We start from the raw sequence: 27,464 nt of genomic DNA on the forward strand, positions 1-27,464 counted from the left end.
TTGTAAATACAAAAATAATAAAAAATTTATAAAAAAATTCTAAATCAATTCAACACAACCAAATCACAATTCTAAACCTATTACACAACAAATCACAATCCTACCCAATCACCCTAACAAAAATCTATCAAAAAACTTCTAAAATCATCAAATCTACTTAAGAACCTAACAAATAGGACATAAGAGAGTGGGATAAGGTCCTTACATGATTTGTAAGGGAATGGAGAGGATTCGCCGGAGATATCGTCGCGAGAGAAGGTGGAGAACGCCGGAAGGAGAGAGAGATCGCCGGAGAGGAAGAAGAGAGAAATGGGGAAGAAGGTGTGTTTCGAGTTTATAAAACCTAGGGTCCGACGGATATTTTCCGTCGGAATTTCCTCAGTATTTTCAATTTCAATTTTCGCGAAATATTTGGCGGCTTGTTTGCCCGGTTAAATGAAAATATTCCGAGGAAATTCCGACGGCCACTTAAATATCCGTCGGAATTTCCTCGGAATAATTTCATTAATTCGAGGAAAAAGAATATCCTGTGCATGTATTTCTATTAATTTATATTGTTCCTCGGAATTTCCTCGGAATATTCCGAGGAAATTCCGAGGAACACATGTTTGGGGTTTCAAAACATCAAATTTTTTTGCCCTATATCATTTCTTATACAAATGCAATGCATACCATTGAGGAATCTTTGTATAGATGATCATAAACCATGAAATAACAAAATTTCAAAACGAATTGTAAGTATTCCCTTTACCGTTCATTAAAGTGTATAAGTGTTTCTCTTATGTTGTGGGGATTTCGTTCATACAATCGGAAAAGTGTTATATAAGTGTTTCACTTAAACAAATTTTGACTTCATAATCAGTCTAAGACACTTAATAGGGGTTATATAAGTGTTATTCAAACCGCAAAACGTTGTTTTCGGTTTAAAAACCCTACTTCCTCGGAAAAGCCTCGGAATATTCCGAGGAAATTCCGAGGAAAAACAAGTGTTCCTCGGAATTTCCTCGGAATATTCCGAGGCTTTTCCGAAGAAACAGAAACCCTAAAAGCAAAGCCCTGAATCGTCGGAAAAGCCTCGGAATATTCCGAGGAAATTCCGAGGAACACCTGTTTTTCCTCGGAATTTCCTCGGAATATTCCGAGGCTTTTCCGAGGAAGTAGGTTTTTAAACCGAAAACAACGTTTTGCGGTTTGAATAACACTTATATAACCCCTATTAAGTGTCTTAGACTGATTATGAAGTCAAAAATTTGTTTAAGTGAAACACTTATATAACACTTTTCCGATTGTATGAACGAAATCCCCACAACATAAGAGAAACACTTATACACTTAATGAACGGTAAAGGGAATACTTACAATTCGTTTTGAAATTTTGTTATTTCATGGTTTATGATCATCTATACAAAGATTCCTCAATGGTATGCATTGCATTTGTATAAGAAATGATATAGGGCAAAAAAATTTGATGTTTTGAAACCCCAAACATGTGTTCCTCGGAATTTCCTCGGAATATTCCGAGGAAATTCCGAGGAACAATATAAATTAATAGAAATTCCGAAAAAATATGATTTCCTCGGTATTTCATCGGTATATTCCGAGGAAATATGATTTCCTCGGTATTTCCTCGGAATATTCTGAGGAAATATGATTTCCTCGGTATTTCATCGGTATATTCCGAGGATCTCATTTTCCGTCAGAATGTCCGTCAGAATTACGCTGTTTTCTTGTAGTGAAACTATCACGTAATTCCGTAAATAAGTGATGCGTTTTCTTATAGGTGGTTTTCATATTAGCATGTTCTCAGATAGAGTAGCACGGTATATTTAAAATTCACACACAATAAATCATGTGCGTTACAAAAACAAAATATTGTTAGCATAAAAAAAAGCCGAGTCCGGAACTTAAGATATAGCAAAAGTCGACATTACAAAAGAAGATCAGACATTAACTTTTGTGCCCTAAACAACATCGTATCAAACGGAAAAAAAAAACATCGTATCAAACGGGACCATGCAAATAATAAAATAAACGATCACATTATTAAACTATTCATCAACCGTTTGTAATGAATAGAATATCAACAACAAATGGTTTGTCCCATTTAAAGGGTTTAAGAATTATATGAGCTCGCCATGAATATGAGCTCCCATTTAGTGGGTTTAAGCAAATAAAAGAACGGTAGGGGTATAAGAGGAATTCTCCTGAAGATAGCCATTAATATTCTGTTAAAGTTCTTACAACTCTGCAAACTGGACAGGTGTTGTCTCGTCTCGTATACGGAGAGAAGAAAACTTTCTATTTTGTTTTTTTTCTAAATGTAAATCATAAACTTGTGTTGATGCAAATCAGTATTCTATATATTCTTACTACGTGAGAGAGAACAAAGCACGAAAGATCTGAGTCATAGAAACTGAGAAAATGTAAGTTCTTCTAGAGAGAGAAAATGTTTATTCATAGTTTTCCATTAGTGTGGCTTCCGTTTTCTGTTTCTTAACTCATACATGCTTCTTTCTTCAGAGTCATAAACACTGGGAAAAAAAAACAAGAAAGATCTGAGTCATAGACACTGAGAAAAATGTAAGTTCTTTTAGAGAGAGAAAATGCTTTATATATTCATATATAGTTTTCCATAAGTGTGACTTCCGTTTACTTGTTCTTAACTCATACATGCTTCTTTCTTCAGAGCTACAAATGGATAAGAGAAAAAGAAAAAAAATCGGTGAAGATCCTCCAGCAGATGTAAGTTTACGTTTCTTAAAACCCTTGATCCAAATCTGTTTTTGTTTCCAAAGCTACAACTATTTTGAAAGCAAGGGTCAATATATAATAAGTTTGGTTTCTCTCTTAGTGGCGTATACAAATAATAAATCTTGTCACTTTTGAGTATTTGAATAACTACATAAAAGATCTCCTGGTACACCTTCTAAAGTAACTATCTCCACGCTTTGAACAGGTAGCAAAGGAAGCACCTGAGACCAAGCATGAACGAGATCAAGGTATATCTGGATCTTGATTTTGAGTTTTTTTTTTCCATATAACTTTCGGGTTTGTTTTTGTTGCTTGATGAAATCCTCAAATGTAATCTCTGACAAAAAAATGTTTCATCGTCTGAGATCTTTTGGTGGGTTTTTTTTGTTGCTGCATCTAGGTGTTTAGGGCCGGTTGCTTTTGTTGTTGGATAAACTCGTCAAATAAACTCTGACAAAGAAAAAGCTTTGATCTTTTTTAGCCTCTTGACTTGCTTATGTTGTTGCATAAAACATTGAAGCAATTTCTTTATGTACAGTTTTATTTTATTGATCAAAAAGTTGGGCTTTTTCTGTTATTACGCAAGCCAAAAGAAAAAAATGAGATTTTTTTAACTTAGATCATTTTTGTTTTTGTTTTTATTTTTTTATTTTTTTTGAACACCAGATCATTTTTGTTATAACCCAAAAAAGTAGACTAATTTATTTACTTATTTCAAATGATTAGATGCTAACCGATCATATGGAGCCGGCGGCGGACACAAAAAAGGAGGAAAAAGACCAAAAACTGGAGATGCTTCTACTACAAAAAGCACCCATGTAATATTTTGATACATTATAAAACCTATTTTATTTGTATAAAAATATTCTAACAAAGAAATATGATGTTATTGCAGCGTTTGACGCCTTCGGATGATAACTATCCCAAGGTTAGGTCCTTTTATATAATTACTCTTATTTGTACAAATTTTAATTTTTTCTTATTTTGTCACTTAGCACAATCTAATCTTCTTCTTTTTCTTTTGTAGGATTGTGGAGATGATAAAATTTATTGGAAAGAATGGAGTGAGGTTGATCGCGTTGTGAGGGAAGTCAGCAACCAAAAATATAAAGGTAATTATAATGCATTTTTTCATAATGCATTTTACATATTGCAAAACTGGATCGTGGATGTACACTTAAATTTCCTTGATTAAACACACACATATATATATATATATATAAACTCGTACATATGTAATATTTATCTATATATGTATTTGTTTGTGTAATCAATACATTTTCTAATTTTAATTAGGTTAGCATCGATATTTCATTTTTAACATATGGAAGCATAAAATCCTTTTTTTACTCGCCAGCCACAAACACCCATTATTTATTTTTGTTTTATCGACAGCAGCTTGCGAACCCGTACAAAGGAGTTATAATATATATATTATTTTATATGTTTCCATGGATACTTTTCCTGCATAAATCAAAAGAAAAAGTTCTAATATTTTTATTTTCTTGTAACTTAAAAAGTTCTAATATTTTACATATTATTTTTGGCAGATACATGCTGGGCCCACGCGACCAAGAAAAATATAGAAGCACGGCTAAAGATTCAATTCAATCTAGATGTTTCGCTATCTGTGGATCATCTTTATCATGGAATTGCTAAAAAGATGAGCACTGATGCGATCAAGAATTTTGATGAACTCAAGAATTTTCTGAAGAATGAAGGCATCATTCAAGAGAAAGATTGTGAGTGTGAAAAGAGAACGAATAAAAAAGATCCATGTTCTAAAAAAATCGAGGTAAAATCTAAATATAGTGACCGAGTGATAATTGTGCTCGTTATTCAAAACATAATATTATTAAATTTTTTACTGGTAGGCAAAAAAAGTAGGTGTTCTGAAGATTGAAGAGTTCATTACAACAAAAGTGGTCAGTGAAGAGGAATTGATACAGTTAGTTAAAGTTGCCCCTGTGATGGTCAGCCTATTGGCAACAGACGATTTTTTAGCCCACAAAGGAGAGGTAAGTTATTCATATAGCATATGATAATCTAATTTTTATTTAAATAACATATTCTTTGAACTTTTGATGCAAAATTGTCAATCAAATTAACTTTGATCATTTGACATTAATAATGCAAAATCCTCGATTAAATTATCAAGTTTGATATTCTTTTAGCCACTCTTCTAGCTTTTTCAGTTAATATAACAGAGTACAAAACCTAGACTGTGGTTAGACAAAAAGTTGTAGACTGTTGATTAGACACGGTTGTAGACTCTTCTTTTTTTCTTGTTGACGGAAGAATGTAAGGTAGTTTTCTCTTTTTTGTGTTTGCTATTTCTTTTGTAAAATGTTGGTGAAAAAAATATATCTTGCTTTCCCTATTTATAATAACTGATAAATAATGGTTTTCTAACACAATCAAATTAGAATAATAAATTTCTGTACTTCCATTGAATATTACAACAACACACCAACAATTGGTTTTTACTTTCCATGATATACAATTGATATAAATGCTAATTACTACCTAATTCATTGCATTTTTAGTTGGTTATTTAAAAAATAAAAAAGTGCAATCTATATTTATATTTATTGGTTAATAAAAATGAGAATTAAGTTTAAATATAGTTATCTACTTTTTACAAATATATGATTTCAAATTTATAACTATTACTAAAACAAAAACAAAATTTTTTAGACCCTTTAAAATTTTGGACTTGTTCAACCGCTCGTTCTGCTTGCACATAATGAAAGACTGCCATATATACACACATACCATTAGGGGTGGGCGTTCGGGTACCCGTTCGGGTTCGGATCGGGTATTTCGGATTTTCGGGTATTTCGGTATAGAGGTGTAGAACCCGTTCGGGTATTTTGTACTTCGGGTCGGGTTCGGGTATTTTTAGTTCGGATTCGGTTATTTCGGATCGGGTTCGGATATTTAGATTTTGAAAAAAAATTAAAATTTTCATTTCTCAAGTTTCTTGTATTTAAAAATATAACTTTCAGTTAACTAATTTTTATTTCTAATAGATTGAATGGTTAATAGATTTGGACATAACATTTTAAAACTAAAAAGACACTAATTTAGTTATTTTTAAAAAATTTTGGATGTATCTTTTTGTTAATTTTTGAAATAAAACATTTGACATGCATTTTAAGTGAATAGCAAATCATTTTTTTCCGTAATTGTATGTATATCATATGAACTTAAAGTATGTGTAGTATCAATATAAATATTTTATATAAAATGAGAGATATAAACTAGAAATATAAGGTTAATTATACATATGTTCGGTTATCTTCGGATATCCATTCGGGTTCGGGTATTACCCGTTCGGGTTCGGGTATCCAATCTCTCCTTATTCAATACCCGTTCGGGTATTTTGCTACTTCGGTTCGGATTTCGGTTCGGGTTTTTCGGATCGGGTTCGGGTGCCACTTCGGATATCGGGTAAAGTGCCCACCCCTACATACCATTTAACTTAAATGGTTTCTTTTCAAAAATATAGGGAATATTTTACGGAGATAAACGGAGTAAAGAAAAAACTCAAGGCAATCATTTAGTTCTAGTTACTGGGTACAACAGTATAGATGGTCAGCACTACTGGATCATACAGAACACGTGGGGTGTTAAGTGGGGGGACAAAGGATTTGCAAAAATAGCTCGGAAAATTAGCCGTGGTAAAGGCCAGCAGTCTCTATTCTCAGAGATTGTATACCCCGTGGTATGTTACAAAAAAAAATTTATATAGTTTCATTTAAATAAAACATAATTCTAAAAGTATATGGTTTATGTAACAGATTTCAGGAGTTGGGGGCCTAGCATGAGTCCAGTGTTATCAGGTGTGGAAGGCACAACAAGTCAACAACCTTTAGTTTAGTAGATTATCAACTATCAAGTAGTATATTTAAAAACGTTATCTTTTTTCTTTTTTGAAATTTTACTAGCATGTTATCATTTGCAACTTTTGGAGGATTTTAACATATTATTATCAAATGGATTGGTAACTTAAATAAACCGTGTATGGATTTTTAACTAAAATGAGCCCCTAATGGATTTTAACGGGTTACAGAATAGTAATGGGCAAATGGTAGCCTATCAAGTTTATGAGTCAAAAAAGCTTGTTTGTTTGGATTATCCATTGCGATCATTTGGTTGCGATCCTAAGAAAGAAATCCTTGGGGAGGGTTTAGATGCATATTTGGAACAAGAGACCAAAAAACATATGGATAAAGTTTTAATATTTTAGTAGTTGTCCCACAAAAGTCACACATGATACAGTTATGAGGGCTTAAAAGATAAAAGGGACATAATTCCCAAAAGTTAAAGAGGACTATCTAAGATCCTTTGGGGCAAGTACTGCCATAAGTCCTCTTTCCTCAAGGTCAAAGCTGGTTCATCCATTTCCCATGGCTGGAGAGGGGTTCTCATTGGCAAAGACCTGCTACTTATGCATCTAGGCAAAGCAATAGGAAACGGTGAGTCAACAAGTCTATAGTCTGACTCATGGATTCAACCGGGAGCTAATGGACCAATTCAACTAAAGAACCAAGATCTTCTAGTGGCAGACATCCTAAGCAGAGAAACTAAGGAAACGAACATGTCCCTCAACTGCTAATAGTTGGCTGAGATCCCTATCATCGCAAGATGAATATCCTTGAGTTTTGAATGCAAATATGAAAGCATATTTTAATATTTTATTAGTTGACTTAGTGTCTTACTACAAAAGTCATACATAAAGTTATGATAACATAAAAGATAAAATAGATATAATTCCCATCAAATAGGACAATATCTCCGACAATGGTTTGATGCATTATCTAAGACACATTCATAGTGACACCCAAACGCTTGTTCGATCTTGTGTTATACCTTGGTTTCTTCACAACCCTCTTAGAATCTTCATCGCATTCTCCTGCCAAAAAGAAATTTAACACTAAAACATACTTCCCTTGCAAAAAGATAAAACACAAGCTTCATCTCCAAAACAATGTCTATAACAGACTTGAGAAGTGATTCATACCTTTCTGACCGGGTTTAAGCCTGCAGAAGCTGTGCTCAATCTCTCTACAGAAAACATTGCAGACCTTAGCTTGAAAGACTCTGGTCTGGTCGCAAGAATCCTTGGCTACAAAGGTGATGAAGTAAGTGTATCCTCTATTCCTGTAAAGATTTGCTTTATCGACCTCAACAAATTTAAAACTGGTCCCCTGTTTTTTTTTTACCAAAGTCAAACATAATATAACAAGAAATAGACAACTAAACTGAACTAGTGTTTGGTTGGAAACAGGACACACCTCCCTAGTGTTGTAACCGGCAATGGATTCCTGAGCCAATCTTCCGAAAAACCGCCTATCGGTCTCTCTTATCAAGGTTGAATGGCGTTCATCGAGAAACGAAGGGTAGAAATCGAAAAGGCATCGAAACTTGGAAAAATCCACGTCAAATCCCTTTATTGAACAAAAGTAAAAACAACTTAGAAACCACCATGCAGACGAATCAGAGAAAGTAATAGATTGGGATCGAGAGAGAGAGAGAGAGACAGAGAGACCTGTGACTTCCTGATCTGTTTGTTGATGAGATCTCGCTCCTCCTGATCTGTGTACTTTGGACTCGTATTGTCCTCTTTCCCTCTGATCCTCTCTAACAGAAGCTTCTCCTTCTCGGTCAGTTCTCCAAGCAGAGCATTAAAGCTCGCAATCACACATTCTGGATCGAACGGATCGCTGTTGATTTCGTAATCTACTCTACTGGATGAAGCCATGACGAACCCTACTTCCGCCGTAACTAATTGCTCCCGTTCTCCCTCAAAAACTATTATAGATACTAGATTTTTTAACCGCGCTACGCGCGGATAAGATATTATATGTATTTCTCAATTCTAAAAAATAATGTATAATATTGTATTATATTATTTAAAGAATATAAAATAAGACCACATAACATAAATATATTTTTTATATTTTCTTTGTGAAAATCATTATGTTGTTTGATTGTTGTACTTAATTCACATATTTGCATAGATATTTGTGATAGATGAATAACTATATTTTTATTATCAGTAAATAATATATATTTATTATATAATATAAGAAAAATAGAATTATTTACTTTTTAACAAACTTGTTTCATGTTGGGGACTCGGTTATAGACATATCATATTCGAATGAAACATTTTTACACTTATCAATCTTCTTAACAATCAAGAAACAAATCTGAATATCAAAATAATATCTCATACGATCTCTTTGTGGAATAACTGTTCTGAAGAAATTGAATTTATGCATCAAAAAGAACTGGAAATGGATGTACATATGTGTTATCTAAGTCAGCTTTACAAAAAAACTATTTATAGTTCATATATCATTTATGTCCATCCTATTTTTTTGTCCATCATTTCTTAAACATCATGAAATAAGTAATGCTAATTAATAATAAACTTTTTACTCACAAAATAAAAATCAAATTTGTCTAATTATCGCTTAATTTGTCTAACTGATATATGTATTTCTCAATTCTAAAAAAATAATGTATAATACTATTGTATTACATTATTTAAAGAATATAAAATATGACTACATAACATAAATATATTTTTTAAATTTTCTTTGTGGAAATCATTATGTTGTTTGATTGTTGTACTTGATTCACATATTTGCATAGATATTTGTGATAGATGAATAACTATATTTTTATTATCAGTAAATAATATATATTGATTATATAATATAAGAAAAATAAAATTATTTACTTTTTAAACAAACTTGTCTCATGTTGGGGACTCAGTTATAGACATATCATATTCGAAAGAGACATTTTTACAGTTATCAATCTTCTTAACATTGAAAAAACAAATCTACATATCAAAACAATATCTCATACGATCTATTTGTGGAATAACTACTCTGAAGAAATTGAATTTAAGCATCAAAAAGGACTGGAAATGGATGTGCAGATATGTTATCTAAGTCTGCTTCACAAATTACTATTCATAGTTCATATATCATTAATGTCCATCCTATTTTTTTGTCCACCATTTCTTAAACATCTTGAAATAACTGATGCTAATTAATAATAAACTTTTTGCTGGAAAAAATCAAATTTGTCTAATTTCGCTTAAATATTTTATTAATATGGTCTAAGAAGCTTTTAAGTGATATCATAGTTTAATTTATTAATTTTTTTTGTTAATTTTTAGAGGTTTTTGTATTTAAGATTTATTTCCATATTAAGCTTCTATTGCTTTCACAGAATTGATATATATATATCATAAAAATTACCATCAAATCAGTTTTACTTATTTATTATTTTGTTTTAACGAAAATACACTTTTTAAATAATTTAATTTAAAATAAAATTATATATTAATTTGCTGTATTTTAACAATTTCATTGATTTAATTAATTTGCTTTGGTGGATAACTTAAAAAGTTTTCATATGAATCGGGGAAAGCAAGCTTATGTTGTTATATTATATTTATTTTGTGTATATATAATCTATATACAATGCTAGTGTAATAAAGAAAGAACATTATTTTTTTGTAACTTCAAAAAGATACATTATTACAATTTGAAATGAATCAAAATTGAATAAAATGGTAATTAAATATTTGTAAATCTAATTGTTTAGTTGGATTCTCATGAAAAAAAATCGATTGGTTAAAAAAATGTTTCAAAATTTGTTGTGGTATTGTTTTGTCTATAAATTATAAAATTTATTAAATTAATATATTTAATTATTGCATCCTTAAATAATATTTTATTAAGACATTAGAAAAATATGTTTTGAGTTGTTTTGTCAAATTGTGTAAAAATCTATGCTTTTTCATATTTGTAACTTCAAAAAGATACATTATGACAATTTGAAATTAATCAAAATTGAATAAAATGGTAATTAAATATTTGTAAATCTAATTTTTTTTTATCTTGTTTTGTTGGATTCTCATGAAAAAAAAATCGATAGGTTAAACAAATATTTCAAAATTTGTTGTGTTATTGTTTTATCTATAAATTACAAAATTTATTGAATTAATATATTTAATTATTACACCCTTAAATAATATTTTATTAAGACATTAGAGAAGTATGTTTTGAGTTGTTTTGTCAAAATTTTACAAAAATCTATGCTTTTTCATATTTGTCACGAAAATTTATATGTTAAACTTATTTTACAAAATTCTTAACTTTGTCACGAAAACAAAAATCTATGCTTTTTCATATTTGTCAACGTTCTCACACTTTCTAAGAATATATTAACTTAGTCATTTACTTATTTTTTTTTTACAAAACAAAGTATCGGAGTCTTGAAAGTTGAATTCATATTATTGTAAATGTACATAAAAGTTTGTGATTATATACTTAGTGGTTCTTGTATATGTGTCCAAGAAAGTGTCAATGGCTTAGTGGTAACTGTCCTATATATATATCATACCAACCCGGGTTCGATTCTCACCTTCGCATTTTTTTTTTATTTTTTACGAAAAATAAATGAGATGACATGGCAATTTCGGGTTCTCTGATTGGTTGATTTTTCTATCCTATGTGGACACCCTCTTCATGGCTTATATCCCCCTTTTAGTATAGTATAGACTCCTTTTATTTTGGTTCGCATCTTACATTTAATAGCACTAAAGCCCCCCCCAATGTTTTAGCTTTTTTGAGATGTACCCCATAACTAGTTTTTGAAATTTTGATGAAAACCTCCCAACTATCCATTGGTAAAGTTTGAACCCATTAATTTTTTCTTGGCAAACTTTGAACCCGTCAACTAAAATTGTAATTTTGTGGGATTGGATTATGGAAATTTTCCGTAATCAAAATTATCTTTTGTTTTACATAGAATTAAAAAAAAATTAAGAGTTTTCTCCCTTGTTTCACATGTCATCATATAAGCCTCTAAAGTTGGTAGTAAACTTGATATATTTTCACAAGTGTATCATCTTTTATTTAAGTGGTATATTTTCCCAACGTTCTGCATTGCATAAGGTTTGTTTTTAATTGTCTAGGTTTATCATAATTCAATATGAAAAAACTATATTTTTAGTATGGTATTTAGAGTAGACGTCTTATTTTATTTATACAACCTCCAAATTTTTAACTCCAGCATTGCTTTGAAAATTAAGGTACTCATCAACGTGAACAACATTATCAAACTATCTTAAAAAAAAAACACTTGACATGGAATCTCTAAGGACTTATTCTTTTTCAACACACCATTTGAGCCATTGAAGAGACGAACCTTGAGTACTCTAAGGTATACTCTTATCATCGCTTTAATTAGTGCTATCGACCCACTTATTCTCACCACAGCTTCTTTTCCTCAAGCTTGGGCCACCTATGTGAACAATCTCGTGGAGTGGACATATCACTTGAAATAGTGTGTCTAAAAAACACAGATGGTGGATGAGTATATCCAGTTCATCTACACCAAATTTGATGTTTATTTTATTTTTCAATCATGAGCCATGTATGGTTTTGATGAATAGTAATGCCCATCAAGCTTATGAGCACATGAGCCCAAAAACTCAAAACTCGTTTGCTATGATTATCTACTGCTAATTATTGGCTGGTATCCTATGATCCTATCATCATCATAAGATGGAAACGTCTGGACACCAGAAAACAAATGGATAATTTATTTTTTATATTTTAGTAGTTGTCCTACAAATAGGAAATCAATCCCTTAATATATCTCCGACATCCGCACGCTTGTTCGATCTTGTATTATACCTTGGTTTCTTCACAACTCTCTTAGAATCTTCATCGCATTCTACTGCCAAAAACGAAAATGAAACATCAAAACATACTTCCGTTGCAAAGACACAGCACAAGTTTCCTCTCTGAAACTTTATACGATGTGTACAACAGACTTGAGATATGGTTATAGTACCTTGTTGACCGGGTTTAAGCCTGCAGAAACTGTGCTCAATCTCTCTACAGAAAACATTGCAGACCTTAGCTTGAAAGACTTTGGTCTGGTGGCAAGGATCCTTGGCTACAAACGTGATGAAGTAAATGTAACCTTTACTCCTGTATAGATTTGCTTTCTCAACCTCAAGAAAATCAAAACTGGTCCCCTGTTTTTTTTTTTTACCAAAATCAAATATAATAAAATAAAAATAATAAAAAATAGACAACTGAACTGAACTAGTATTTGGTCTGAAAAAGGACACACCTCTTTAATGTTATAATCCGCAATGGATTCCTGAGCCAATCTTCCGAAAAAGATCCTATCGGTTTCTCTTATTAAGGTTGAATGGCTTTCATCAAGAGAGGAAGGGTAGAAATTGAAAAGGCATCGAAACATGGAAAAATCGACGTCAAAGCCCTTATTTAACCAAAAGTAAAAACAACTTAGAAACTATCAAATCAAATCAAATCAGAGATTCTGAGAGAGACCTGCGAGTTCCTTATCTGTCCATTGATGAGATCTCGCTCCTCCTGTGGTGTGTACTTTAGACTCGTATTGTCCTCTTTCCCTCGGATCCTCTCCAACAGAAGCTTCTCCTTCTCGTTATCTCTCCAGAGAGGTATAAAGCCTGCAATCACACATTGTGGATTGAACGGATCACTGATGATTTCGTAATCTATTCTACTCGATGAAGCCATGTCAAACCCTAATTCCGACGTAACTAATTGCTCCCCGTTCTCCTCAAAATCTATACACTTTTTTTTGAAACTAATTGATCCCCGTTCTTCTCAAAATCTATATACTTCTTTTTTTTTTTTAATTTTGGTTTCGCATTTTACAGTTAATAGCACTAAAGCCCCCAAAGTTTTATATTTAAGAGATCGTACACCATAATTAGCTTTTGTAATTTAATGAAAACTTCCGAACTATCATTTGGTTAACTTTGAACCCATTAACTAAAATTGTAGGCTCTAAACTAACAATAGAAATGAATATAAAAAGAATGAAAGAAAACAAAATAATAAGAATGAAAAAGAATATATGTTATCAATTGTTTCTTATCAAATTTGATAAGAAATGTATTAGTTCTATAATTTTTTTTATACAAAAAAGGATGAATGGAAGGGAATCATATGAAAAATTCAAATAAATAGTGTAATTTTAAGGAAATTTATTTTCATTCATTGACTTGATCACCATTTAAAATCTGTAATTTTGTTTTACTGATTTTTAAAAATAAAATAAAAAAACCTTAGTTTGGTTCTTCTCCTCCTAAATTATCTTTTCATTCACTTGGTCACCATTTAGTTTGGTTCGTTAAAAAAAAAATGTTTCTTCTCCTCCTATGATTCATTGGATTGGATAACCACAATTGAGGATTGCATTATCCTAAATTATCTTTTGTTCTACTTCTACACAATTAAGGTTTAAAAGTTTTCCCTTTTATTTGTTTCATGCTGTCAAAGCTACGTTTGTGTTCAGCGTCTAAAGTTGGTTGTAAGCTTGGTATATGTTCACAAGTATATTATCTATTATGTACGTGGTATTTTTATATGTCGACTCGATGCTTTTCATTGGAAGAAAACCATAGAGAATATGTGGTCAGTTACAAAAAAAGTGGTGATATGATAAACTTTTTTTTATTAATACCATTTTATCTACAAAAAGCTCAAACTGAAGAACGGCATATCCAAAACAGAGCAAGAAAAAACATATTCAGTGTAAAACGATAATAGTAAACACAACTCATGCGTAATACATAAATTCATTCGATGTCCCCAAATCCATATGAGTTGTGATCTCTAAATTGTAAGCATCTTCATTTTGTTCCTTTTCTTTATGACAACCAATTTACATATATTCATTTCCTAACCTTTTGACAAGTGAAAGTATGTGTTATTTTGCAATTTAAAAACAATTCAGTCAAATGTGACTTAGATTCATAAACTTGAAGACCCTTTCTTGTTTCAAACAAGCAAATTCATGAAGAAAATTTGATCGTGAAAAAAAGTCATTTGCGCACCAGGGAACTGATTTGGATTTTGACCAGTTAACATATCATATGCTAAGCTTTTTTCGATCCAATTTACTTATTTTAAATTAATCTAGGCATGTATATTCCAGTAGTAAAACAAAACTCAAAATGATTTTTTTTGGTTAATCAGAATAAAATAAAAATACAAATTCGTAGAAAAGGCTCTTGCGCTCAGACGTCTGTTTGGAAGAATTTGCTTATTTATCTATTGGGCCCATCATTATGAGCTCAAATGCCGTTTGTTACGATTATAGGTTTGGATACAAATAAGAAAGCATGTTTGGAAAAAGAAGATACCAGAAAGTGAGAAAACAGAAAACAAATGGATAAATTTTTTATATTTTAGTAGTTGGTCCTAGAAAAGTCATACATAAAGTTATGATAACATATAAAAGGGACATAATTCCCATCAAATAGGACAATATCTCCGACAATGGTTGATGCATTATCTAAGACACATTGGTAATGACACCCTTGTTCGATCTTGTGTTACACTTTGGTTTCTTCATAACTCTCTTAGAATCTTCATTGCATTCTCCTGCCAAAAACGATATGAAACATTAATACATACTTCACTTTAAAAGATAAAACACAAGTTTCCTCTCCAAAACAAGTGAACAATTAATCAGACAGGCTGAAAAAACCTCCATACAATGATTATACCTTTCTGACCGGGTTTGAGCCTGCAGAAACTGTGCTCAATCTCTCTACATAAGACATTGCAGACCTTAGCTTGAAAGACTTTGGTCTGGTCGCAAGGATCCTTGGCTACAAATGTGATGAAGTAAATGTACCCTTTATTCCTGTACAGATTTGTTTTCTCGACCTCAACAAATTCAAAACTGGTCCCCTGTTTTTTAGAAAATAAAAAATAAAAAAAAATAAAATTAAAATAAAATAAAAGTAATAAGAAATAGACAACTGAACTGAAGTAGTGTTTGGTCGGAAAAAGGACAAACCTCTCTAATGTTGTAATCTGCAATGGAATCCTGAGCCAATCTTCCGAAAAACTGCCTATCGGTTTCTGTTATTAAGGTTGAATGGCATTCATCAAGAAACGAAGGGTAGAAATCGAAAAGGCATCGGAACTTGGAAAAGTCCACGTCAAATCCCTGTATTGAACAAAAGTAAAAACAACTTAGAAACTGTCGAATCAAATCAGAGATTCTGAGAAGGTAATAGATCGAGAGAGAGAGAGGGACCTGTGACTTCCTGATCTGTTTGTTGATGAGATTGCGCTCCTCCTGATCTGTGTACTTTGGACTCGTATTGTCCTCTTTCCCTCTGATCCTCTCCAACAGAAGTTTATCCTCCTCGGTCACTTCTCCAAAGATAGAGTAGTTAAAGCATGCAACCACGCATCTAGGATTTAACGGATCACTGATGATTTCGTAGTCTTTTCTACTCGATGAAGCCATGACGAACCCTAATTCCGCCTTAACTAAAATTGTTCCCTTCCTCCCTCGAAAACTATTATAGATCTTTTTATTTTGGTTCTCCTCTTTCATTTAATAGAACCAAAGCCCCCAAAGTTTTAGATTTTGAGTTCGTACCCCCATATTTAGTTTTTGAAATTTAATGAAAACCTTCCAACTAACTTTGATCCCATTAACTAAAATTGTAATTTTTTTTCTTTAACTTCAAATTTACTTATTATACGGATAATGTGAACATACATAGTCAGAGTGCAAAAACGATGAAATTTTTTGATTGGATAACAACATGGAATTTTTTCCGTAATCTTAATTATATTTTATTTTACATAGAATTAAAAATTAAGAGTTTTCTCCCTTGTTTCACATGTCATCAGTTACATTTGTGTAAGCCTCTAAAGTTAATAAACTTGATGTATTTTCACAAGTACTGTATATCATCTTTTATTTAAGTGGTCTATTTTTCTCAACGTTTTGCATTTCATATGATTGTTTTTAATTGTGTACGTTTATCTTTATCATAATTGAATAAATGAAAAAATAAATAAAAAAAATAATATGAAAAACATATTTTTAGTATGGTATTTAGAGTCACTCTTATTTTATTTATACAACCTCCAAATCTTTTACTCCAGCATTGCTTTGAAAAATAAGGTCTTCATCAACATGAACAACGTTATCAAACTATCTTCAAAAAAAAAACATTTGACATGGAATCTCTAAGGACGTATTCAACTAAAGAAAAACACACCATTTGAGTTACTGAAGAGACGAACCCTGATAACTCATCAGTCATACTATCTGGTTCGCGTTGAGCGGTCTTCTGCCGGTTACAGAACATTCAAGTTTTTGATTGCCTTCTAAGGTAAGAAAAGAAAGGTATCTTGTGAGACAAGCAACACTTAGTGCTTCTGGAGACCGGTTAAGCAACAATCGGAATAGATCAGTCCCGGTTCAATTTTTGGTTGAAAGATATTTGTATCTTACAAGAAACAAGAGACTATTTGAGTGTACATATCACTTTACCTGCAAAAGGCATCGCACCTTCCTTTACATCTCCGGTACAGACCCGTTCGACAGTCTATATTCGATTCTGAGGCTCATGAAGCCATTCATATTATGATTTGTAAACTTCGTATGGCCACTGGAATCATATGATATAAAAGCATGACATATTTGTATTTAGTTTATGTTAAATGAATTATATCGACAAGGGTATAATAATTGGGAAGAGATAGCGAGAGAAGAAAGGTCTGAATCTCTCTCCACACACTGACCAAACAGATGGCACGTCCCTGTATGTTTCAACATCAATTCAAATGCCTGTTAACGTCTTTTCACATCACTAGTTTTCTCGACTTTATTTTCATTTTTCTTCTATATGGTGGGTGACATTAAAGAAAAATCTACCCACTTTGGACTTATCAAAGAAAAGTCCAGTTTTTAAAAAAATTACTCACCGACCACCTTCCTAAATTTGGTATCTCCTCATTAACTTTTCCACACCTTTTCTGGAATTTATTTTCTCTTACAAATTATAGATAATATCAAATAGTATGAATTATGAGATGGTTATTTAGCAGCAAACAAAAAAAAAACTATTTATAATTATTTCTTTACGACTTCTATCCAAACGACAATCAACATGTGTTTTGATTTGGTTATGTTAACTAACAAAAAAAACAACTATTATCAAAACGACAAACGTGAAACATATTCCAACAAAAAAAACGTTTATACTTGCCACAGACATCTAATAATTGATTTGATTACAGACATAATTTCATACTCATTACAAACCTAATCACTGTATTAATGGATATTATCATAAAAGATTATATTTATATTTGTGTATTTAAATGTGCAAGAAGAAGATCACAACAAAAGTTACAAAAGCGGACTGTCTTGTCTTCTCTCTCTCTCTCGTCAGAGTTCAACCAAGAGAGAAATGGACGAACCGCGGAAGACAGAATACGAGAGCGGAAGAGACACGGCGAAGATGGAAATGCCGACGCCGGTGATAATCTCCGGAGGAGACGATAACGAGGACGAGTATACCCCGGACGAAATCATGCAGCTCGTCGAGTCTTCTTCACCGACGACGACGAACACCGAGGGAACTAACTTTCCCGGCGAAGCGAGTTTCAGAGTGAGGTTCATCGACGATCCGTACGAGATTCCGGTGGCTGTCCAGTCATCTTCCGGCTACATCACGATCAACGTGAACGAGGAGAGCTGCGGTCCGTCGTTTTCAGACAGCGACGCTTCCGCCATGGCGAGCGTCGACGCGAGCGGACTGTTCGCAGGTTGCTGCCTTGGTTTCAACGGTGAAAAAGGCGGAGCGTGGGGTGCAAACAATGTAGGAGCGAGTGAGTGCGAGTGGGACGACGATTTGCTGGCGAGGTTTCTAGGTGAAGACAGTGTTTGACCAATGTGTGTCGTCTTGCGGAGAAAGCTTTCCAAGAGGCCGGGGGTATTTTGGTCAATTCAATGGACTGTAGCTAAGTGAAAATGATCTTCGCGCTGGTTGTTAATAGGAGCAGAAAAAGGAAAAAATCAGTAAATGGTAGTAAGGACTAAGGAGTAGAGTAGCTGCGTAATTTAATGTTGACCATTATGCGAAACCATGTCACATGACGGTACTAATGAGTATATGGTTTTAGCTTCAGAGAGCTATTATGTAAATTTTGCAAGTATTAAATCCCCCGTTAAAGTAACTGAATGCTTTAATTACGAACGAATCTCTATATTTGGTTGTTATCATTATAATCGTCTAACTAGATTTTGACCCGCGCTTTCAAAGCGCGGATTTATTTTTGTTTTTTTTTTTTCAATTGACAAATATTTAGTAAATGTCACATTTTCATATATTTGTGTTTTATTTTATAAAAGACTTAAAATTTTATCTTTATTTATCGTATTTCATTTTAAATGACTATTTATGTTTAAAAAATTAAAATTTTTTTTTTTTAATGAATTAAGTTGGTATAACTCTGATAAATTAATTTTATTATGGGGTTAATATTTTAATTAAAAAATTATATACTTTTAATAAAGATTTATAATTTTCAATAAAAAAATTCAATTATTTTTATGAATGCTTAAATTATATTAAGAAAAGAAAAAAATAATAATTAAGAATAGTTGAAAAAAATTATTTTAACTTGGACTCAATGGCCCAAAGGAAAAAAAAAAGTGAGAATTGAATCTGATTTTTTAATAGGCCCAAATGGTCCAAGAGAGATTTGATTTGGGCTGGATCCAAAAATAATGACCCAATATAGATTTGTTATTAATATTACTTAATTGCCCTTAATGAAACATGCAATGTTAGTGAAGGAAACATGCCCCTAAGGTAATTATGACAATAGGATCTTTGCTTTAATAGTATAGAAGTAGTGATTGATAAGATACGGATCTATTTAATTGGGCCTGTATGAAGGCCCAGTAACTTTATTTAATCCGCGTTTACACTGGCGGGAAAGCCTAACAAATATACAAACCTCACTGGTATTATTATTTTATTTGGATTATTATAATCAGTAATGTACATGTTGTGTATAATATGTTGTAGTAACAGTAACTGCACAATTCAATTATTGTTGTTGTCCAGCTCTGTCTCTATCTTCAAAGCAGAGCCAGAGAAACAAACAATGAAACAAGCTTTCTTCTGTCATAAAAACTCAGGATCAACCAGAAGAAAGCTTTCATGTTCTTTTGACCAGCGAGATTCCACTAGGATCACCACCCCACTCTTCAAACACAACTATAAGGTTCTGAGACTTGAGCCATGAACGAGGTACATGGTACCTGCAAGAAAAGACAGAGAGGGGACTCTCTATGAATCAAGATATGTACTAAATAGATGGAAATACAAAGAAGCTTTTTGGCTTCACTCACCATCGTTGAGAAGCTTCACCACAATTACTCAAGCATTTCTTTGCGTCGAATGTTCCAGCGTAGTTGCAACGTCCACAGTTTCCTTGAGCTTTATAAGCAGGCCAGTGACGTCCAATGTTTCTACCGTTTATCCAAACATGACCTTTCCCCATTGTGTTCATGTCTATGGCCAATGGTTCGTTTCCTCCTGGTGCGGCAAAAGTAGACTTGCAATGAAAAGATAAAAAGTTTTTCAGTTTTTTTCTGCATCGTATTAAAACTAGTTTTGTTTGTATTTACTCTTACCTTGTACCAGGTCAATGGTTGCTTCTTGACCACGTATGATCCTTGATTCCAACTCACAGAGGAACTGTCTGTATGAAGACTCATAGCTTCACCCTTCACACCAATCTGTTTCAAAACACATTTAAACAACATTGTTATGATCGGTTTGTTGTTATTACTATAAAACACAGAACTTAGATTTGGCTATGAAGTTCAAGGAGGAGACCTTATAGGACCATCTCCATTTCGACATGTCCCATGTTCCCGAGTTTACTCCCTTCAGCGTGACCGGTCCAAGAACACCTTTGTTCCACGTCTCAAAGTGTTGACCAACATTCTACAACCAAACCAACAACCACAAATCTCAGAAACCTAACTATATCTTTTAAGAGAGATAGAGTATCCCATGAGGAACTAACCGGAAGACCAACTGCAACACTCAACAGAGCAAGCTTGTTGACACCTGCGTGTAGTTTGATCTTCTGGCTAAAGGTTAGTTTAGGGTGAGAAAGTCCTCCATACGCACTTCCTGAAACAGATAAGTGCCAACAACGTTGTCAAGTTACAAGACTAGACTAGAAAAGATGAGACAGTAGAAGCTTCCATTTGTTTCTCTTATATTTACCTGCAAGCTGGCCGTTGACAAACACATGAAGAGCATGTCCAGCTGACCAAATGGTGAGAAGAGGATAATCACCAGTCTTTAAAAATCTCTCACCAGCACCAATTGTAATGCTGATAGCCACAACCAAACGAACCATGAGTTTGTTTGTGGATTGAGACAAGTCAAGAGTGTTTCAAAGTTTATATACTTACTCTGTTAGATACCAGAAATAGTCAGACTTGTCCCAAGTCATGCTTATTTGTTCCACAAGCCCGTTTCTTGCAAACGTATCACGTTCATTCGCAGAAGGAGTTGCTTCATTGAATGATTCCCAGGAGAATCTTGTACCAGTTGGAACCATAGTCCTGTGTATTCTTGGTGCATTAACCTGTTTAAACACAAAGTTCAATTCAATCTAGAGAAGGTAAATTAAATAACCTTTTTATTGAAAAATAAGATTTATTTTATTACCTTTGCTGTGTTGTAATATTCTGTTTTGCAATCAGGTAAAATACTGACTGACCAAGGAGGCAAGTCATATGGGAATCCACGGAACATAACTCTCGCTGCAGAGTTCGCATCATTGTTCGATAAAAACGCAGCACAAGATGATTTAGACCAGAACACATGAGCCTGAAAAAACAACATTAAAATGATCAGTATAGCATAACCACAAGTTACAAAAAAAAAATGATTTGATCTTGTACCTCTTGTTTAGCTCCAAGATATGTGACGGTTGCATCAGCAGAAACCAAGGCTGGCTCGCTGAGCTTGATGACTTTATGCAATGCTTTCAAGTGACTGTACTTTGGCTCTCTTGTTAAGCCTTTTAGAAGTAAACATAATCAGATTTAGCTGATCATTTAGGGTGATTTAATTGTGTTTATGGGTTTTAGTTATTACCGTATTCATCAAGAGGAGCGTCGTAGTCATAGCTTGAGGCCATGAACTCACCAGCTGTTCTGTCAAAATTCGTCCCTCCATGATACTACATAAAAAATGTATATACACAAAGATTGAGCGGAAGAACAAAAGATTGATGTGCATTCATTTGTAACTCTGTTTTGATTTTATTACCATATAATAATTGACGAAGGAACCTCCGTTTTGTATGAATCTTGCAACTGAGTATGCAATATCTTCGACTGGTCTATACGGTACAGCCCCTCCAAACTCTGTATACCTGATATTTAGTTTACAGAGTTCATATATTGTGTTAGTTGTTTTAAAGCTAAAAAAAATGTTATCTTAAAATCTACAATTTGTATAAAACTGGAAAAAGGATTTTTATTTTATTTTCTGGGCATATATATATATTGATGTTGTGACTTACCAACCAGTCCAATTCTCTGTCCACATCTTCGGCTTGTTGTTTGAGTTAGGTTTGAAATTTTCGCAGTAATAACCATTGCATGTGTCTATCTATAATTTGCATAAGAAAAAAAGAGAGAGAGAGAGAGAAAATCATCATAAATCGGGGAAGCTTCGTTCATATTCTTCTAGTTCAATCCCACATAACCAAACCAAAAGATTAGTTAAAACACTAGAGAAGTAGGAAAATTCAGTTTTTTTCCCCTAACAAAGCCAAACTACTTTATTGAAAAGATATCTATAATTAGAAAGAAAGAAAAGGAAAGAACATACAATAGGAGAAGGAGCATCCTCTTGCTTGCACATAATCCATGGAACACCTGTTGAGAGTCCTAATGCCATTTGAGCTACCCATTTCGTGTAAGCCTTTCCTGGTGCTCCAATTTCCCATTCCACTGGTCCATACTCATTCTCAATCTGTCAAAAAAATCATTTTACACAATAATTAAGAAAATATTTTAGTTTGAGCCCTCCATGTTTAATCAGTAGTTTATGATGGTATTTTATTGTAACAACAACAACAACAAATGTATGAAACAAACCTGTGCTAGAATGATGGGTCCTCCTTGAGTTTGAAACAACTTTTCTGCTTTCATCATCCATACAATCTTTTCAGTGAATTTCTTCATGGCAGCCTTTACAATTTAATTTAAAGTTAGCACTAATCATCAAATAAGAAGAATAAATATTGTTAGTGCATGAGAGAAAAGTAGTTGGTTAAATTTGAACCTTGAAGGGTTCGTTATCCGTCCTAAAAGCCATACCGGGAACAAATTTGAGCCAAACCGGAAATCCTCTATAAAACCATTAAAATTAGTTTAAAATTAAGATAACCAATGAATTATTTATAGAAAATATTGTAATTCTATATTACCCGAAATTCCATTCTGCACATACATAAGGGCCTATTCTGAGATTAACATAGAGACCAGCTTGGTGTACCAACTTGATGAACTTAACCAAATCGTACCTGTCTCCAAAATAATACTGAACAAAAAATAACACAGAAAAATTAGAAGAATGTGACTTGTGAGACTAGAAAATTAAGTTATGAATATTTCTTAAATTACATTTCCAGGAGAAGGTTCGTGGCCATTCCAAAAAACATAAGTCTCTATAACATCCAAGCCTCCTTCTTTGGCTTTCTGTATCAGACCAGGCCACATCTATACAAAACAGAGCATTCAATGAATCATGCATTTATGGCTTAGAATAAGAAAAAAGTTAATAGATTATCTATACTATACTAAAAGCAATATATAGTGAGCAAATAGCATGTCCACGTCAGATTAAAAATTTAACCAATCAGATTATAAGCTTTTGCCACGTAAGCAACAAATTGACTATGTTGGGTTTTGCGTTTTTTCTTTTAATGTGTCGTGTTATACGATCGGGCCATAAAGCCCATCAACTTTGAGAGACAGATATCTGAAACCTCGCCGACCTGACCTCCCCTTTCTCATTTCTTCGAACCCTAATTTTCTAGATCGCTACCTCTCCATCTTCTCCTCTTTAATGATACCCTTAATAACTCAAACGTTTCAAAACCTCCACCACTGTCGTTGCTATACATATTGGATCGTCAAGCCAGGATTGGAACATCTCAAATCTCATTTTCTCAACTGCTGTTTCTTCTCAGTCAGCCGTTCTTCATGCCACCTTCGACGATCTCCGCCTTGGTTGGTCTTGGCCGCCTCCTCCGCATCACCCCCATTCCGACTTTTTTCTCCCTGCAAGTTATTACCAGTTTACCACTCCATCCAATAGTGTTTTCCAGCGATGCTCTCGCTTCCCCAGCTGTGGTTAATCACACCACGTTCGATGATCTTCGTCTTTAGATGTTTGGGTTGCGCGGCTCCGTATTAACAAGTAAGTCCAATATTCATGATTCCAGTTTCACCGAGGTTATGTGTATTTAATCATCCAGCTTTGTGTATTAAATCATCCAGATCTGTCGTTGTCAAAGCTTGAAATCATGTAATTTAGGATCCCATCTGTCTCACTTTTGTAAGTTTTTGTAATAAAAGATTTGAAAAAGTGATATATTTACGTCTGATTTGTAGTAAGTAATTTGAAAAGTGTTATTTGTCATATGATTTGTAGTAAATAGTTTCATATATTGATCCTCACTAATGTGATTTGGCAGATTGCAGAGCAACATAGTCTTATGATTCTCGACCAGTTTGAATGTTTCTTTGAAGGTCTCTTAGACGCTGATGCTAATAACTCTTGCGTTTGTTGTGTCTTAATGTATTTTTTTGAGTACAAACAATCATGGCATACTTTATGACCCAATTTTGTTGATTGACTGATAGAGAGGTTGAAGCTTCTCTCCGGTGAGGAGAAGGACCCACACTCTGTCACCACCAAGCGGTTATGGGAGGAGGAATCAAAGTCAAGCCTTAAATGAAGTAGATATTGAGGTCGTAGAAGGAACTTCCTGGCAAGCGTTTTGATTTGCAATCTACGGCATGATTGCAGGTTTATATTTGACATATATTTAATTCCCTTCAGCCATTTTCTCTAAGCATAGTTAAGCCTGAGGTTCTTTTATATTTAGAAACAATTTTAGATAGTTAATGTATGTCCCAGACTTCTCTCGATATGTTTGGTCAGATGAGTGTTTGTTTTATGATAAATTTAAGGGAAAGGTATGAGATGAATTTTTTTTTGGTCATCTAAATTATTAAAGTTTGAACGGGTGATTTAACCACAGCTCCAAAAATGAAGCAAGGCCGAATAACAACATATGCCCAGAAACAAGATTTAGCTTTTATATGAAATTGCAGTTCCTTTGTATAGGTGACTACAACTCCAATATGTTTTCATTTTTTCTGGCATTTGGAAAATTCTATTTCTCCTTATTTCAGGAGGTCATTTGAGTAGCTCAGTCAGACATTTAAATAACAGTTTTTCACTAAATTTATAAGGTATATACATTTGTTTCTTTGTGCATGATATAGCTAAATAACCACATTGAGAATAACCACAGAAGTAGAGTATTAAAAACAAACAAACCCCGCAGTAACCAATTATTTACTTAGATACTGGTGGGACTAGCACCATACCAATCATCGTCTATTCTCCTATAGAAAAACCTTCAATGGCCTACCAATAACAGCTACGTTATCTCCCTTCTTTATTAAACTTCTTAACACTAACTTTATTATTGCATAAAGAGAAATCACAAACCCAACACAATCAAAACACCAATAACTTAAATCTTAAAATAAGCAACTTACAAATTAAAATCGACCAGTTCTCTTTTTTTGCTAACCATTCAAATAAAACCAGAAAATAAATATTCCATACCAATCAGCTCAACTCAAACTCAAGGGTTAATCAACAATTTAAGTCTGCAGCAACACAAATCCACGCCTGATTTAACAAAGCCAATGCCTTCAGATAGTTTGTTTTAACAGGTTATATGCTTATTTTTATTTTGACATCAGGTATTGATATTATTTATTGCTCAACAAGATTCCATAATGTTCTTCCTTAATGCTACACTAAGTAGAATCCGTAACCACTTCTGATGAATAATACTCTATCTGTTTCAAAATATATGTTCTTGAAAAATATTTTCTTTCAAAAAGATATATTTTTATACTTCCAATGTATTATTTTGTCTACTAATAATGAAAATAGTGAATTTAAAAATATCAATTGTATTTTTAAAGTCTCATTGTTTAGAAATATATGAGATATAAAGTTACAAAAACTATGCATTAATAACTAAGTTTTAAAGTGTTTTAAAGTAATAATAATTTCTGACAAAACATACAGTAATAATAATATTTCATATAATTTTCAGTGTATTTAACACATACCCCAGTTTTAAAAGTTGTTTAATTTAAAGCAATGAGTATTTAAATTAGCTTTACTTATTATAATTGTAAAAAATAAATTACAGTAGTAAGAAAATATATTATGAAAGATTAAATTACATATAAAAACATATAGTAATAATAATTGCTGGCATATAATATAGTAATAATAAATGCTGACAAAACATATAGTAATAATAATATTTCATAGAATTTTCAGTGTATTTAACACATACACCATTTTTAAAAGTTGTTTAATTTAAATCAGTGAGTATTTAAATTAGCTTGACTTATTATAATTATGAAAAATAAATTCTAATTGTATGAAAATGTATTATAAAAGACTAAATTACATATAAAAACATAAATATGATATAACTATAAATAAAACATAACAAAGAAACATGTGATTTGGAGATTAATAATATATTTTCTTATTAACCTAAATATGTATAAAAATATATTTTGGATAATAACTACGATTTATTAAATTCTTTATTCATTTCATATTTGTTCACCATTTCATACATAGTTTAGATAGTAAAAATATTGTAAGTTTTACTCATTTCTAACTCAATTTACTCTTTATATTTTTATAACATATCAGTAATATATTGTATATAGATATTTAATACAATATTATTTGAATAAATCCGGGCGTAGCCCGGACAAAATCTCTAGTGTAGATAATAAGCATTTGAAGTAAAAAGCTTTGAGAAAAACCCACACAAAGTGAAACTAAGCCAATCAATTTCAGAAAACAGAGAGAAGGAAGGAAACTTAAATCAGAAGTTACAAAATTCCATTGAGAGGTTAAAAACCCACATTTAGATTCTGCAAAAGAAACATTGGATTAAAATGAATAAAGATTATTACCTCAGGGGTGCTTCGTGGATAGTGGATGGAACCTGAGAGAAGAATTCGTCTTTGTCCATTGATGATCACAGCTTTACGATCATAAGAGACTGTTGCTTTTACTGAACAAATCAATGATGAATAACAAAGAATCGCCACAAAAATCCAGGCTTTATCTCTAAAATTCGACCCCATTTCTTTTGATTTCCCAGACAAATAAAAGAAAATTCTGTTAAGATGTGGTTTTTGGGTTTGGATATTGTTTTGGAGTAATATATATAATAAGGTGAGAGGCAGAGATGGTGATACATATAAGATGCTGTATGTATAGCTTATGGAGACTGGAGAGTAATCTTTTCTCTGTTAAAGATATAAATTATTCTGAGTCTGTCTAATCTCTCTGTTTTGTGCGGGTGGCTTTGAAATGTCACACAACATGTAATTTTACTTCTTTTTTTTTTTAAAAATTATTGACCACGTAGCTCAACCCTAATATAATAGGGGACTGGCGGA

The 27,464-nt window shown here is 32.6% G+C and overlaps 4 protein-coding genes and 2 long non-coding RNA genes across 10 annotated transcripts; 3 read left to right on the top strand and 3 right to left on the bottom strand.

Moving 5' to 3' along the window:
* The first annotated feature begins 1,749 nt into the window (after positions 1-1,749).
* Positions 1,750-7,096, top strand: LOC111213619. Its single transcript, XR_007333514.1, has 3 exons — positions 1,750-2,422; positions 2,520-4,768; positions 6,262-7,096. It is a non-coding gene; the product is annotated as an uncharacterized LOC111213619 (long non-coding RNA).
* Positions 7,097-7,430: 334 nt separating this feature from the next.
* On the bottom strand, positions 7,431-8,576 carry LOC111204351. The gene is made up of 4 exons (XM_048772897.1): positions 8,305-8,576; positions 8,051-8,203; positions 7,777-7,963; positions 7,431-7,668 (listed from the first exon to the last, which is right to left on the bottom strand). The coding sequence occupies exons 1-4, from the start codon at positions 8,515-8,517 to the stop codon at positions 7,574-7,576; spliced, it is 648 nt and encodes a 215-aa protein (XP_048628854.1). The 5' UTR covers positions 8,518-8,576; the 3' UTR covers positions 7,431-7,573.
* Positions 8,577-12,313: 3,737 nt separating this feature from the next.
* On the bottom strand, positions 12,314-16,184 carry LOC106441578. Of its 4 annotated transcripts, none has more exons than XM_048772895.1 (7): positions 15,900-16,184; positions 15,657-15,809; positions 15,361-15,547; positions 13,151-15,235; positions 12,927-13,011; positions 12,642-12,828; positions 12,314-12,524 (listed from the first exon to the last, which is right to left on the bottom strand). In XM_048772895.1, exons 1-4 carry the CDS (start codon positions 16,113-16,115, stop codon positions 15,147-15,149), a joined length of 645 nt encoding a protein of 214 aa, XP_048628852.1. In that variant the 5' UTR covers positions 16,116-16,184; the 3' UTR covers positions 12,314-12,524; positions 12,642-12,828; positions 12,927-13,011; positions 13,151-15,146. The 4 variants fall into 4 exon arrangements, with proteins under 4 accessions (XP_048628852.1, XP_048628849.1, XP_048628846.1 ...); XM_048772892.1 differs by having other exon boundaries at positions 12,314-12,521; positions 12,927-13,079; XM_048772889.1 differs by having other exon boundaries at positions 12,927-13,079.
* An 838-nt stretch (positions 16,185-17,022) lies between these two features.
* On the top strand, positions 17,023-18,843 carry BNAANNG30550D. The gene has a single exon (XM_013877436.3). It carries the CDS (start codon positions 18,079-18,081, stop codon positions 18,556-18,558), a length of 480 nt encoding a protein of 159 aa, XP_013732890.1. The 5' UTR covers positions 17,023-18,078; the 3' UTR covers positions 18,559-18,843.
* Positions 18,844-19,549: 706 nt separating this feature from the next.
* Positions 19,550-27,339, bottom strand: LOC111212400 (beta-galactosidase 4). Its single transcript, XM_022713943.2, has 18 exons — positions 26,973-27,339; positions 23,340-23,435; positions 23,144-23,256; positions 22,999-23,065; positions 22,812-22,904; positions 22,543-22,686; positions 22,232-22,320; positions 21,976-22,081; positions 21,802-21,886; positions 21,606-21,724; positions 21,370-21,531; positions 21,111-21,286; positions 20,920-21,029; positions 20,714-20,823; positions 20,521-20,631; positions 20,316-20,420; positions 20,031-20,236; positions 19,550-19,940 (listed from the first exon to the last, which is right to left on the bottom strand). The coding sequence occupies exons 1-18, from the start codon at positions 27,144-27,146 to the stop codon at positions 19,838-19,840; spliced, it is 2,169 nt and encodes a 722-aa protein (XP_022569664.2). The 5' UTR covers positions 27,147-27,339; the 3' UTR covers positions 19,550-19,837.
* On the top strand, positions 23,514-24,984 carry LOC125599875. 2 transcript variants are annotated; one of them, XR_007333520.1, is made up of 2 exons: positions 23,514-24,138; positions 24,416-24,984. It is a non-coding gene; the product is annotated as an uncharacterized LOC125599875 (long non-coding RNA). The 2 variants fall into 2 exon arrangements; XR_007333519.1 differs by having other exon boundaries at positions 24,585-24,984.
* Positions 27,340-27,464: the final 125 nt, after the last annotated feature.

Source organism: Brassica napus, chromosome A3 (assembly GCF_020379485.1).
Source record: "Brassica napus cultivar Da-Ae chromosome A3, Da-Ae, whole genome shotgun sequence".
NCBI classification, from domain to species: Eukaryota; Viridiplantae; Streptophyta; class Magnoliopsida; order Brassicales; family Brassicaceae; genus Brassica; species Brassica napus.

Excerpts from the sequence above, each read along its gene's own strand:
- LOC111212400 (XM_022713943.2), bottom strand. The coding sequence starts at position 27,146 with ATGGGGTCGAATTTTAGAGATAAAGCCTGGATTTTTGTGGCGATTCTT. Across the intron at positions 23,257-23,339 it reads ACGAACCTTCTCCTGGAAAT|TATTATTTTGGAGACAGGTA; the intron begins GTAATTTAAGAA and ends TTTTTTGTTCAG. Across the intron at positions 20,632-20,713 it reads GTGTTGCAGTTGGTCTTCCG|AATGTTGGTCAACACTTTGA; the intron begins GTTAGTTCCTCA and ends GTTTGGTTGTAG.
- LOC106441578 (XM_013883383.3), bottom strand. The coding sequence starts at position 13,360 with ATGGCTTCATCGAGTAGAATAGATTACGAAATCATCAGTGATCCGTTC. Across the intron at positions 13,080-13,150 it reads GACAGATAAGGAACTCGCAG|GGCTTTGACGTCGATTTTTC; the intron begins GTCTCTCTCAGA and ends TGGTTAAATAAG. Across the intron at positions 12,525-12,641 it reads GCTTAAACCCGGTCAACAAG|TAGAATGCGATGAAGATTCT; the intron begins GTACTATAACCA and ends CGTTTTTGGCAG.
- LOC111204351 (XM_048772897.1), bottom strand. The coding sequence starts at position 8,517 with ATGGCTTCATCCAGTAGAGTAGATTACGAAATCAACAGCGATCCGTTC. Across the intron at positions 8,204-8,304 it reads AACAGATCAGGAAGTCACAG|GGATTTGACGTGGATTTTTC; the intron begins GTCTCTCTGTCT and ends TGTTCAATAAAG. Across the intron at positions 7,669-7,776 it reads GCTTAAACCCGGTCAGAAAG|GAGAATGCGATGAAGATTCT; the intron begins GTATGAATCACT and ends TCTTTTTGGCAG.
- BNAANNG30550D (XM_013877436.3), top strand. The coding sequence starts at position 18,079 with ATGGACGAACCGCGGAAGACAGAATACGAGAGCGGAAGAGACACGGCG.